The sequence below is a fragment of the Simochromis diagramma genome, unplaced genomic scaffold (genome assembly GCF_900408965.1).
Source record: "Simochromis diagramma unplaced genomic scaffold, fSimDia1.1 OVJJ01000571.1, whole genome shotgun sequence".
In the NCBI taxonomy this organism is placed as follows: Eukaryota; Metazoa; Chordata; class Actinopteri; order Cichliformes; family Cichlidae; genus Simochromis; species Simochromis diagramma.
The window spans coordinates 3,648,007-3,662,931 of record NW_024386885.1 but is presented as its reverse complement, the minus strand read 5'-3'; the positions used below and the strand labels follow the sequence as shown (position 1 = coordinate 3,662,931).

At 44.2% G+C, this 14,925-nt stretch overlaps 1 protein-coding gene across 1 annotated transcript; it reads right to left on the bottom strand.

Annotated features, from left to right (window-relative positions):
• Positions 1 to 7,796: 7,796 nt before the first annotated feature.
• On the bottom strand, positions 7,797 to 14,389 carry LOC120734511 (neoverrucotoxin subunit alpha-like). Its single transcript, XM_040033339.1, has 5 exons — positions 14,181 to 14,389; positions 12,071 to 12,241; positions 10,953 to 11,126; positions 8,466 to 8,512; positions 7,797 to 8,332 (listed from the first exon to the last, which is right to left on the bottom strand). Exons 1-5 carry the CDS (start codon positions 14,192 to 14,194, stop codon positions 7,797 to 7,799), a joined length of 942 nt encoding a protein of 313 aa, XP_039889273.1. The 5' UTR covers positions 14,195 to 14,389.
• Positions 14,390 to 14,925: the final 536 nt, after the last annotated feature.

The window sequence follows — 14,925 nt, the reverse complement described above, 5'->3', positions numbered from 1 at the left end:
GAATTGCTCTCTTCAGTTGGGTGTTTTCCCTGCTGCCTTTAAAACGGCGGTGGTGAGGCCCCTTCTGAAGAAGAGCAATTTGGATTGTAATGATTTTAATAACTACAGACCTGTATCCAACTTACCATTTTTAAGTAAAGTCTTAGAAAAACTTGTTTTTACTCAGATTACTGATTTTCTCAATGATAGACAGATCCTGGAGATATTCCAGTCTGGATTTAGGGTGAACCACAGCACAGAGACGGCTCTCCTAAAGGTTTTAAATGATCTTAGATGTAACTGGGACGCCCAAAAGCTCTCAGTCCTGGTGCTACTGGATCTAAGCGCAGCCTTTGATACAGTAGACCACGCTATTCTTTTAAACAGACTAAAACACATGGTAGGCCTCTCTGGTGCTGTACATAACTGGTTCACTTCCTGTCTCTCTGACAGATCTTTTATGGTGAGTATGGATACATGCTCCTCTAAGATCCATAGAATGACATGTGGTGTGCCTCAAGGGTCGGTTCTAGGCCCTGTACCTTTTAATTAGTATATGTTGCCTCTCGGCAGTGTCATCAGGAGGCATGGAGTGAACTTCCACAGTTACGCTGATGACACGCAGCTGTACATCTCCGTGTCTCCTGATGACACCAGACCAATGGATGCCCTTTTTAACTGTATCTTAGATATACGATCTTGGATGGCAGAAAATTTTTTACAGCTTAACCAGGACAAAACTGAAGTTTTAATTGTCGGTCCTGAGGCTCAGAGAGAGAAACTCTTGTCTAAATTAGAGGCATTTTCACTATGTCCTTCACTACAAGTGAAAAACCTGGGTGTTATTTTTGACTCTGAGCTTGGTTTTATCCCACATGTTAAACATGTAACCAAAATTGGATTTTATCATCTAAAAAATATAGCCAGAGTCGCCCTATTCTCTCTCGGGCCAACACGGAGATGCTGATGCATGCTTTTATTACCAGTCGCATTGATTACTGCCCTGCTCTCTGGTCTTCCTAAGAAGAATATTTCAACTTTACAACTTTGGCAAAACTCGGCAGCTCGTGTGCTGACGAAGACCAGAGGGCGGGCCCACATTACACCGGTTTTAGAATCGCTGCATTGGCTCCCCGTGTGTTTCAGGATCGATTTTAAAGTTCTGTTATTGGTTTTTAAATGTCTTAATGGTCTTGGGCCTTCTTATCTCTCAGATCTGCTTTTACCATACGAACCCTCGCGGATCCTGAGGTCCTCTGGTACTGGCCTTTTGATTGTCCCTAAAGTCAGGACACATACTCACGGAGAGGCAGCTTTTCAGTGGTATGGTCCTCGTCTGTGGAACAGCCTGCCGGAGGAGCTCAGGGCCGCAGAGAACGTGCATGTTTTTAAGAACAGGCTCAAGACCCACCTTTTTAATTTAGCTTTTACTTAGCGTTTATTTATTTTATGCTTATTTATTCTATCCTGTTATTCTATTATTAATTTAGACTTTACCTAATATTTATTGATTTTATTCTTATTCATTTTTTAATCTTCTTACTCTATTTATATTTATATTTATATTGTATCCTGTTCTTATTTATTTTATCATTTTACCCTGTATATATCGTATTGCGTCATATCTCCAGTGTTTCCTCAGAGGGCGCTCTCTGCACCGGGGCTGTGATCGACTGTGGCTGCTGGGTTTCTGGGGGTCCTCTCAGCCTGGCTGGGGGGCTCCTTGGCCTCCCTCCTGCTGTGTGCCCAGCCTGGAGGCTGCGGTCTGTGACCGGCTCCCGGTGCAGACGGCTCCCTGTTATAGTGTTTCCTCACTTGGCTCATGCGAGCCCAGCCCAATTTTTACTCTTTAAGTGTGCGCGCGTGTGTGTGTGTGTGTGTGTGGGGGGGTGGGGGGATATATGTGTATTCACATCATTTATGTTTATGAGAGTGTGGGGAGTGAGTTGGAGGGTGGGGTGGGCTGCTTTTAACTATGTAAAGCACTTTGTGCTACATTTTTTTTGCATGAAAAGTGCTTTATAAATAAAGATTGATTGATTGATTGATTGATTGATTGATTGATTGATTGATTATGGGCGTCCACGGTGCTCCCTTAACCCATTTCTTTCTCCTCTCTCTCCCAGGATTCCAGCAGCTATGGATGCTCCACCCGACCCACCAGGGGTTGCACAGATGCCGGGGCAGGAGTGTTGAACGTGTGGGCGACTGGTGCATTTTGACTGGGAGTGTCCACTGATGGAGGCTGGACAGATGTTCTTTGTTGCCAATCTCCCAACACTTTCCCCTGGTCCAGGAGAGATATACAATGTTCCAGTAAGGTGCCAAGGGAGTACACACCAGGCTATAGTGGACTTGGGCTGCCCGCAGACCCTGACCCACCAAAACCATTGTTGGAGTCTGATTGGTTAGGTGCATGCATGGGGACATATACAAAAATCCCTTAGTGCTGCTAGAAATGATATACAAGGGCCAAATGCACAGAGGAAAGGATGCGGTTAGCTCCGGCCTAATGCATCCATTAATTCTGGAGACAGATTGGCGGGGGTTTAATGACCTGTTTGGCAGCATGTGGGGATGCGTTCATGACCTATAGGAGCATGTCGCATCTCTGCTACACTCAGTGGTGACGCGAGGTCTTACGACGCCGACTCTGTGGAGGAGGAGATTGCAGGGCCTTCTTGGGAGACCCCTCTGCCTCCAGTAACTCACTCCACGTAAGACTTCCCAATAGAGCAATCGTGCCTTTACCCAAGTGATGAAAATTAGTGGTTACATGGTGCGCCCGAATACAGCGCTGACCTATCTGCATTTTGCCTTGATTAGAGACAGTCTGCATCTAATGCGATGTGACACTCGCACAGAAGAAGTACACACTTGAGCAACAGTTGGAAAACATCGCGGAACGGATCACTGCAGTTGTGAGGTCTCAGAATCAAAAGACTGACAACACCATGGAACAGAAGTTTGATACCATCATGGGGAGGCTCGCGGCTCTCCAACGGGAGATCGAGGGACCAGTGTCGGAGGGCTAAATTCGAGCTGCTCACAAAGGAGAAATCAACAATATTCAACATTTGGACACCACGGCGCCAGCTGCTCAGGCCCAAGGCTGGAGCCCACCAAAACAACTCCCTGATACCGACTGTGTGATGACTATTCTTCCCGTCCCATGAAGGCCACCTGGGTTGGCTGGCAGACTGTTTACTTAGCCTGATAGAGCGAAGGACACTGTCTCCGCTGAACTATGGACACGCACACACATACACTTACACTGATAGGCACTCACTCATCCCCCCTCCCTTTCCAACGCCTTCGATGCTTGTTTCCGGCGAGGGAACACGGCGGGTCTGTGTGCCGCGCTGGAATGATAGCGCTGTGCAGGGTGGCTGCTGTGTTTCTTCGGATTACTCCTCACCCCCCACCCACCCCTGTGGCTTGTCATGTCTTCACAATGTTGTGCTGTGGACATTTATGTGCTTTTTTGTGCAAAGGAGTTTTTTTTTGTTTCCTGTTCTCATGCTGTCCTACCATGGAAGCACAGCATGAGTAGGGGTCTCTTTTTTCCTCTCGTACTTTCCCCACTGTAGTGTACATTTCAATGTTTTTCTCTGATTCTACCAATCTCCGACCTGTATCCCCATGTAATGTTTGTGCTATATGTGTATGGTCGGGGGGGGTCCCATTTCACTGCAGGGCAACCTGCATGTGACGAATAAAGCTTTGATTGAATTGAATTGATTGACTTGTTGTTGGTGCTACCAGCCGCAGTGAAATGCTTTTCCGGGTGGCTATAACCCCATAGTGGGGCTAATGGGCTGTGACGCGGTCATACCACGCTCATAGAGCACCATTTTGAAACATGCCCATGCATGACGGTGCGTTCACGGCCCTATCGGTTACCTGAATGACACTAACCGTGTGCTGTAGCCCAATAATTCTGGTGCAGAAAGATGGGTCTATATGGTTCTGTGCTGACTACCACAAGGTGAATGAGGTCTTACATGCCCATGCCCCAAGTCGACAAGCTTCTGGACCGATTAGGCACTGCTCGCTTTTTCATGACACTGGATTTAACCAAGGGCTACTGGCAGATGTCCTTGTCTGCAGAGTCTAAGGAAAAAACAGGCTTCTCCACTCCGTACGGCTTTTTCCAATTCATCACACTTCCCTTTGGCTTGTTCAGAGCTCTCTCCAGCCCTTTTCCACTTTCCAGCTCTTCATAGACCGTGTGCTGTGTCTGCACGCTTTGTGTGTGATCATGTAATCGTCCACAGTGACACCTGTACAGAGCAATATGAGTGGCTGGGGTCATGGAGTCCCAGGTGGGGCTCACAGCCAACCGCTAGAAGTGTGCAACTGGTTGAAGGGAGGTTCAGTATCTGGGATACCACTTGGGAGGTGGGCCAAATGCGCCCTTAGATAGATACGACGGCAGCCATCGTGTCCTGCCCATGTCCCAAGACCAAACAAGAACTGAGGTGGTTGTTGGGGCTGGCTGGTTATTACCGCAGGTTCTTCCCAAATTTCGTGGAATTGACCAGCTCCTTCACCGACCTCATCTGACAGGGAGCAACCTGGGCTTGGATAAGTGGAGGAAAACTAATGGATGGATGAATGTATTGTGTTTGACTTGATCTGTACAATTTATTATATATACAATGAACAAAATCATCATCCCCAATGTAAGTGGTGTATTAGTTTTCTTAGATCCCTCTGTGTGCCCTTCAAGGAAAAGGACCTGAACACATACAAGGTATCATACAAGGAAACCAGCCATCGAGGGAGCACAAGCACAGACAAACTGCAGGACCAGCACTAGTTGTATAAACATTTCTGTTTCTCCACCTAAAGCAGCTTCTACCTCTTCCCTTTCCTGAATATCGAGTTTACTTGATTCAGAAATGTCACCAAAGCTCTCCCCACGGTCCCCTCATATGATGGTGGAGGGACTCTGACCTCTGTCCAGTCCTTGGTGCATAGAGCAGCTTTCAGGGAGGAGAAGCTTTGGAGGAGGTGGAGGTGGTCTTCAGAGTGTGAGAGCTGCTCCACCTCAGAGCTTCTCTCCATCAGCTCAGAGATTTCCTGTTCCAGATCTTTGATGAGACCTTCAGCCTGTTTCTCTGTAGTTTCCTGTTTGTCTTCGATCTCCTTTATGAGCTCCTTCAGGCGTCTCTCAACAGACTCCATCAGAGCCGTGAGGACCTGAACACCTTCTGATTTCTGTCTGTCTGCAGCATCTTTCCTCATCTTCACCGACTCTTTGATCTCCTGAATCTTCAGTCATCTCTTCTGGATCATCTGCTGAATCTCAGCCTGTTTTTTGGGTTTGTTTTTTTTTGCCTGTCCCGTTTGGTTCTTTAGCTGTCAGAATTGTTGTCCGAAGACCAACAAAGATACCCAACAGATTTACTTTGCCAAGTGGATCATCATAGCCTTGCTGTATTGGTGCATTTGATCGACCTTTGTTGTTGTTATTTATTTTATTTTATTTTATTTTCAGTTGTTACAGTCGGGAAAGACATGGCTGGGGGATAGGAAAGGGAGAAAGAAAAATGAAGGAAAAGAAGAACAGAGGAAGAGGAACAGTGAGAAAGGAAACTTAAAAAGAAGAAAAATCTCCCGAGTCACCTGTTGAGAGGAAAAAAAAAAAAGAGAAAACAACCAAAAAAACAGAGCAACATAAAAGAAATAGCAGCAAAGCATTAATCTAGCTAAGTGTAAATAACAGTAAATATTAACTATTGAATGTTGTTGTGCAGCACGCAGGACCGACAGCGCACAATGTGCTTATACACACTGCAGTGGTTTGTATCATATCTATCTAATAGACTCCAGTTTGTGCATGTAAATGGAGAGTCCTCTTCACACACTGAGGTTAATTATGGAGTTCCACAGGGTTCAGTGCTAGGACCAATTCTGTTTACATTATACATGCTTCCCTTAGGCAGCATCATTAGAAGACATAGCATACATTTACACTGCTATGCAGATGACACCCAGCTCTATCTGTCCATGAAGCCAGATAACACACACCAATGAGTTAAACTGCAGGAATGTCTTAAAGATATAAAGACCTGGATGGCCGCTAACTTTCTGCTTCTTAATTCAGATCAAACTGAGGTTATTGTACTCGGCCCTGAAAAGCTTAGAAATATGGTATCTAAGCAGATTCTTCCTCTGGATGGCATTACCTTGGCCTCCAGTAACGCTGTGAGGAACCTTGGAGTCATTTTTGACCAGGACATGTCCTTCAATGCACATATTAAACAAATATGTAAGACTGCGTTCTTCCATTTGTGCAACATCTCTGAAGTTAGAAATATCCTGTCTCAGAGTGACGCTGAAAAACTAGTTCATGCATTTATTACTTCCAGGCTGGACGACTGTAATTCATTATTATCAGAATGTCCTAAAAACTCCCTGAAAAGCCTTCAGCTAATCCAAAATGCTGCAGCAAGAGTCCTGACAGGGACTAGAAAGAGAGAGCAGATTTCTCCTGTTTTGGCTTCCTGTTAAATCCAGAATTCAAAATCCTGCTCCTCACATACAAGGTCTTAAATAATCAGGCCCCATCTTATCTTAATGACCTTGTAGTACCATATCACCCTATTAGAGCACTTCGCTCTCGCTCTGCAGGCCTACTTGTTGTTCCTAGAGTATTTAAAGTAGAATGGGAGGCAGAGCCTTCAGCCTTTCTCACTTACTAGGTGTTAATAAACCTCTCTGCATTAATCACACTTTTTATTGCTTGCTCATAGGGGGTCATTGATTGTTGGGTTTTTCTCTGTATGTGTTATTGTAGGGTCGACCTTACAATATAAAGCACCTTGAGGCGACTGTTTGTGTGATTTGGCGCTGTATAAATAAAATTGTGAGATTTCATCAGAGATGTAAAAATTGCAGCTGATGTTACTGTGTCAAAGTTACCGAGGCTGGAACACAGAAACATTAAATAGATTTTTTCCTCACCTAATTTATTTATTTTTTCCAGCATAAAAACCTTTTAAAAATATGCTTTAGTTCAGATTTTAATCCAGAAATTCAGTAATGAACATATAAAGATCACCTGTGCAAAAATTTCTGTTTCTAAAGTGAAAAAGTAAAAAAATTATAGCACTTTTAATAAATGTTTAGGTGTTTCCAGCCCGGCCCAATTTTGGCACACATTGGACACCATATGTAAGTAGTAGGCGAGGGCTGGTTCTTTTAGATTCAGCTAACAAGATGGTGTATCGGTCAGAATACAGGAAGGAGGACAAGAGGCTGTCACAGTCAGCTAGTTTATTGTCACCTCAATGCTCAGTGTTGCCAGCAGTCTGTAGTAACATATGTTGTCATTAGACTAAATATATGTCACACCAGCAGTGGTTCAACTAATATAAACTCAAACAATATCTAATATGATAAACCTACACATGCATGCATGCATATACATGTCCATGACATAATATATAATAACTCAAATTATGCAAATATTACATAACTTGGTTCAAACACACAGAGAACACCACATGAAAATGCGCTGCTACAACTCAGTAGAAAGTAATTCAAGCTGCGGCAAATCTCGAGATTGCAAATAAACATATTTAAGGTAAGTTAGTTTTCAAGTTGCTATACATCAATACAACCATTACATCCCAAATTGTAATAATATGTATGCATTAAGTCCGTAGTAACTACATAAATTGGAAAAAGGTGCAATAAACTAAATAAAAAAAAGAATTGAAAATCGTTTGTGAGTGAAAGAGACAGACATGTACAGACTGAACTGTTCAACAGTCAGTGTTTCTCTAACAGGACGACCCTCTTTACACTCAGCACAGACACACTGAGGCACCACTTTCTAACCAAAACCCAGGATAAAGAGGTTCAGTGAATGTGGTGTTGAAGGTGTGGAGGTGGATCAGAGTGTCAGAGACTCTGTAGAAGGACAGAGTGCCAGCAGGACAGTCCACATACACTGCTACTCTCTTAGAGACGGAGGAGGAGGAGGAGGAGGAGGAGGAGATGGATGCTCGATTGTTATTGTGACAGACAGCATCAGGACCATCTTTAATGCAGTCCAGACTCCAGGACTGATCGTTGTATCCAAAAACACAGTTGTACGTCTCTCCTTTCCTTCTGATTCTTCTGTAACTCACTGATATATCAACCAGTCCTTTCCATTCGACCTCCCAGTAACAGCGACCAGTCAGACCATTTGTGCACAGCAGCTGGGGACGAACATCGAATCTGTCTGGATGATCAGGATACGACTGAACCTGCTCCACATGTGTCACCTTCCTGTTGTTGTTGGACAGTTGGAGCTTTGTGTTCACTGTGTTTGTGTCGACTGTGAGTTGACAGGAATCTGATGGAGAGAACAAACACAATCCAGCTGCAGTTATTGATCCATCATCTGTTCATTGATTGAAGAGATGATGGATCAGAGATGTGAATGTGTGCTGCTTTGTTTTCATGAATCCCTTTAAAAACACACTTACACTTCCTCAGACCTGGTGTCAACCATTGTTCTCCAGCAGGCTGCACCCTGAAAGGAGGAGGGGGGTCAGTGCAGCACAGTCAGCATGCACACATGGACATTACATGGCTCTCATACACAGACTGATAGTGTTAGGATGAAAAAGGATTAAATAAAGCTGCTTTTGCTTGATGTTTTATACACATTCCTATTGTGCTCATACAAATGTGGCACTCCATGTAATAAGGGCCAAATGCATTAATTCAGCAATATTCTAAAATTGAATTATTAAGACTGACATGTAGAGCTTGCAAACATGCTTACACATCAATTGTGGAGTTAGAGTCAGGGGGATATTTTTTCTGGGCTGAGAGAGTCCGAACACAATGTCCCAGACTTAGATAATCAGTAGAAAATAAGAGGCTAAGAATTGCTGGATAATATTAGTGCAACAAGGTTAGGCTACGGAGGTGTTTTTCCTTTTTTCCAGGAAAGAAGCAGATGGTAGGACAAGGTCAGACATGGACGGAGTGGAGAAGACCCGCAGGGGAGACGGTAGGAGCACCACATCGCGGTATAAAACTGTATTGCATGCTTACAGGGCCATCCTATTTGTGAAGCAGACCGCGTGTTCACATTGAGGTCCAGCACGCAATAACTTGTAACTTCAAATGCTAAGGCCAATAAAATCTTTCCAAAGATAGTCGTTCTCCTTCCTTAAGAAAGAAAAATGAACACAACAAAGTGGCGACCCTGATGGAGTTTTTCAACTGGTTTCGGTTCAGCTCACAGAAAGCCTTCAAAATAAAGGTAAGCAGAGCCTGTTGTTTATATCGAAGTCTGGATACCAAAGTAGAGGACGTACGCCCTGACGGCACCATGAATTTTACTTTATGGCCAAATTCTTCCAGATCTTTGATATAAAGGCTGATTTGTTTTGGTATTGCCCAGTGCCTGGTCAGTGTCTTGCTCAATGGTCAGGTTGGGACTGCCAGTAAGAGTTATAAGACAAAAGGTACATCAGTCCAAAAATTGGAATAGACGGTCCATATAAGACAAAATTCTCAGCACATATAAATCAACAGGGATACAGAAAGGAGTTCCAGATGAATAAAAATTCATTCAAAGCCTTCTGTTGATCGCTTTCATTTCTTTTACCTTTTTATTTACCTTTAACCTTTTGTATTGTTTATATTGTCTGTTTTGTTACTTAGTGTTCTTCTTGATGCATTTCTCAATCATCCAGGTAAGTAAATCTCCAAAAGTTGCTTTTGTTCATCTGGACGTAGCGTTTTGTGGGAGAAACGTTTCGTCATCATCCAGGTAACTTCTTCAGTCTCAGCTGACTGCAGGTTTCAATCTTATAAACAGTACATTTGCATAATGACTGAAACCAGCCCACTGAAGGAACAATGGGCTGGGAGGTCAGTATCATAATTATGCAAATTCTCATCCCCATTGATCAACAACCACTGATCAAGGGCCATTGATTAAATGGGCCTTGTCCATGAGTACCATTCACAGAGAGTTTGGATACTTAGCGTTCTGTTTATTTTTACCTTCATGTTCAGCTCTTTGTGACGGCCTGCCTACAAAAAGCGCTTAATAAGTACACTTTACTTACTTATAAATTGGCAAACCCAACAGTTAACGGGTTTGAGTCTATAGTACTTTGCATAACACCCAATAAGGATTTTAGCCGTATTAATTATGTTCATTACAATGTGCAGAAATTGGCTAACCTGACCAGGAATGCAATAGCTGGACTGTCAGAAAAGTTGATGTCAACGTCAGTTATGACAGTCCAGATCAGGATAGCTTTAGTTATGCTTTTGGCAAAAAATTGGACACATTGGGTGTGTCCAATGCTTGGGCTGGCTTGTTGAATGTATATTTCAAATTATACAGCTCTGGACGGGTCAGTTACCAGGGCACCGGAAGGATTATGGAAACTGTCACATGAGATGAAAGAATTTTCTGGGATTGATGTTGTCAGATCTCATGTTTGAGGACTCTTATAAACAGATTGATAACAACGGCAGTAAAGGACGAACACGTGCCACCAAACTATCAGATGCCATTGCTGGTTGGGGTCGGGTGAGGAGGACTCAGGACTGAGTCGAGAGATAAGTTGGAGCCCCAGATGTTGAGAAGTAGAAGGGCTAAATATGTATTGCTCATTTGGTGCTTAGGCTTTTATTATCAAAAGAAACACTGAATCCTTTTAGAAGATAAAATGTCTGTTTGTTTGATGCGTCTGTCTGTAAGACCCAGTAACTACGTGAAGAAGGCCGACAGCTGATTTAGCACTGACTCGACCAGAAGACTGCTCTCCAGTTAAGGCTGAAAGGCTGAGTATCACACTGGATGGGAAGCTGTGGGATAGCAGGCTGAACGAAACACATGTTCCTTTGATTCACATGTAGAATATATGTGAAAGGGAGAGAATCAGAGAACTTCCCTGAGGAAATTAAAATTCATCCTCCTCTATCAGACATTCTCTCCATACCTGAGAGTGTTCAGTCTCCAGTCTGGATCCTTCAGTCCAGCCGACAGCAGCTTCATTCCCGAATCTCCTGGATGATTGTAACTCAGGTCCAGCTCTCTCAGATGGGAGGAGTTGCAGCTCAGAGCTGAGGCCAGAGACGTACAGCCTTCCTCTGTGATCAGACAGCCTGACAGACTGCAGACAGAACAACGTGTGAACACTTTTTTGTTGTTGCTGTGTTGTTGTTTTTTTCTTTTTTTTGAGCTTGAATGCCACGCACCCATTCCACGCATTCAGTTAATGTTAGCTTTATTTATAGCAGCAGCAATTGAGAACACATAATGAGATATAATTAGTTGGATTTTTTTGCCCATTGTTAATCAGCGGTGCCAGCTTTGTCTTTCACAGTGATAAGGCCATGAGGGTTCTGCACAGTATCTTTGCTGTTCCTAGGACTGCACTCTTCTGGACACAGATCTCAGACGTCATTCCTGGGATCTGCTGGAGCCACTCGCCCAGTTTGGAGGTCACTGCCCTCGCTGCTCCAGTTACCAAGAGAACCACTGTTTCCTTCACCCTCGACATCTTTTTGAGCTCATCTCACAGCCCGTCGTATTTTTCAGGTTTCTCATATTACTATCACTCAGCTACATCTATCACTATGGCTGTCTTCATCTGCTTTTTCTATCGCCTCCTTTAGCCAACTGATGATCTCACCAGTGGGGAAGGGCATAGGTATTGATTGTCCAGATCTTGTTCTTCCCATTCGGCTGACTGCTCAGAACTTGTGGTTGCAGCTTTCCTGGAAGCCACATTTGCCTGTGGGATTCCCAGGTACTTGTAATTATTTTCAATGTCTCAAGGTCTTTTTTGCATTTCCTGCAGTTTTTCCTTAATCTATCATTCATAGCAATGAAAGGGAATTAGTATATCACGAGCACAAAATAGCCCTAAATTCTCTAAATGGACGGTGAATGAATTCACTTTTTAAACATGCAAAAATATGAAATATGAAAAAAGTCTACAGTACCCAGAGTCTAACACTACGCAAAAGGTTAAACAAAAATAATTTGACAATTATGTGATGGGTAGCTGTTTAAATATTAATACAATTTAATGTTTTATGGCTGATTCCTGACCTGAGAAATTCCAGTTTACAATGTGGATTTTTCAGTCCTGCAGAGAAAAGCCTCACTCCTGAATCCCACAGGTCATTGTTACTCAGGTCCAGCTCTCGGAGACTAGAGGACTGGAAGTTGAGAGCAGACAGAACTTCACAGCTTCTCCCTGAAAGGTTACAGCCACTCAATCTGAAAAGCAAGATTTGTGATAAGATTAAATTACTGTAAATGCTGAACCTAGACAGCCCAATTCATGGTTAAGAAAATAATCTAAAATTTGAGTTATAACAAATCTAATAAAACATTTTAAATTTTCTTTGTGAAAACACAAATCAAGCTCTGTCTAAATATACCTGTTGGCATAAACAGAAGGCACTATTGGTCACTTTCTTGGCCCAAACAAATCTCTTCTAAGGGACACTTAAGTGTTGCACCTCCACCAGATGCTTTTGGTCAGTAAGCTTCTGGTATGATCACACTTGTTGGAAAGTTCATAGCAGAAATGAAAAAGGAGATAACAGACTACACTGAAGGCGAGTTATAAACTGAGCTATGATTAGCTAACTAAAGTATGTGTAATTGATATAAAGAACAAAACTCCTGTCCTTGAAGACAACATTGTGAGTGAAAAACACGAGGCTAGCAAATCTCGGAGACGAGGCTGAAGGATCAGATCTAGAATGCATGCAGAAAGTATTCACAGCAGTTCAGTTTTCTCCAAGTTGTCATGTTAGAGCCTCATTCCAAAATGAATCACACCAATCATGCCTTGCTGGCTTAAAAGGCTGTGCTGTTAGTCATTAGATTGTTGTTGTTGGTATGTGTTGGGCTGTTAAAGAAAGCAGCATGCTGAAAAGCAAACCACAAGAAACTGTGGTTGGGTCTGCCGTGTGATGTTTACAGTGGCGCCAAAACCCAGGAGGGGGCGTGGCAGACCCACAGCCAGGGAAGGAGCTGGCCCAAAAAGTGGCCGAGCTAGTGGCCACGCAGTGAGAGCAGGCAGGCGGTGTCTCGCCACCCGTGGGAAGAACTACAAAACTGATCCGAGTGCCGGATGCAGCGAATCATGAGTCTAGCAGCTCAGATTAGTTCCTGGCCGTCACCCCGGCCACCCCCACCTATGACCCTCAACTGCACAGCGCCTGTTCTGGCCTCCAGGGTGAAACCAGCCAGGATGCAGCCTGTCAGCGCACCCATCACTACTCCTTGGGTGGGAGCGGCTGTTGGCCGGCAGGGGCCTGCACCCGTCATGGCCCCAGAGGAGGGCCGCAGAGCGACTGGTGTGTCTTCACGGACCGGCCAGAGGCACTGCGAGGGGCCTCTCCAGCCAGAGGTGGAGGTCGAGGAGGCGCTGCGAGGGGCATCTAAAGCAGGTGGTGGAGGTCGAAGCGTGCAAGGGTCGTGCTACTCCTGAGGTCACCGTGCTGGCCGGTCTAGCGGTGTCCTGAGGTCAGCACGCCAAGTGGTCCTGCATGCCGGCCACCTGCCAAGCCACGTGGGAGCCTCTGCTTACATCTGCAATTGCCACATGGGTGGCCCCCGTCACCAGCGCCACGGATACGTGGGTAGCCACCTGAACTCACACTTCCCTATCGCTGAGCCGCTGTAGGGGAGATGGACTCACCTGTACGGTATATGCAATCCCGGCTCACGCTGCAAGCTGTGGAGCTGCAGCTGACTGTGTGTGTACAGCAAACAGGAAAAAGTGTTAAATACAGCAGGATGCAAACTGTGAAACTGTGGTTGGTTCTGCCGTTCTGTTTACAACCCATAGTGACAAAGTAAAAAAAAAAAGTCTGCTTGAAAAATTTTCAGAAACTTATTTAAAATGAAACAACCAAAAAATAAATAAATAAAACGTATAAGCAAGTATTCACAACCATGCCACTCAAAATTAAGCTCAGGTGTATCCCGTTTCCACTGATCATTTGTTAGATATTTCTACAAGTTGAATAGAGTCCACCAGTTGACTGGCTATGATTCTTAAAGGCACAGGCTTGTTTATATACGGTCCCATTTTTGAGAGAGCATTTCAGAGCAAATAGAGAGGTGACCAAAGATCTGATGTGAACTCTTTGGCCAGAATGCCAAATGTCGTGTCTAAAGGAAACCAGCTAAAGGTCATCACCTGGCCAATACCATCTCTACAGGTGAACAAGTGGTGGCATCAGGATGCTGTGGGGAAGGTTTATGGCAGCAGGAACCAGGAGACTAGTCAGGGAAAGATGAATGCAGCAATTTACAGACATGTCTTTGATAATCGAGAGGCTTGAGAGGACCTTTGACAGCTGAATTATTTTGAATATTTCACAAATTCAAAAAGGAATGACCACATATTTACTTACAGAGCTCTGTTGGAGGCTTTGACCACTGGTAGTAGTCTCAGAAGAGCCTCCTCTGAAGCAGAGTATTTCTTCAGGTCAAACACATCCAGATCTTTTTCTGATGACAGTAAGATGAAGACCAGAGCTGACCACTGAGCAGGAGACAGTTTATCTGTGGAGAGACTTCGTGAACTCAAGGACTGCTGGATCTCCTCCACTAGAGAACGATCATTTAATTCATTCAGACAGTGGAACAGATTGATGCTTTTCTCTGTAGACAGATTCTCACTGAGCGTCTTCTTGATGTACTGGATCATTTCCTGATTGGTCTGTGAGCTACTTCCTGTCTGTGTCAGCAGGCCTCGTAGGAGGGTCTGGTTGGTCTGCAGTGAAAGACCCAGGAGGAAGCAGAGGAACAAGTCCAGGTGTCCATTTGGACTCTGTAAGGCCTTGTCCACAGCAGTTTGGTAGAAGTTTTTCTCTGTAGATTCTCTTGTGTCAGAGTTCTTGGAGGTTGTTTGTTGTTCTTCCAGCAGATTGAGTCCAGAG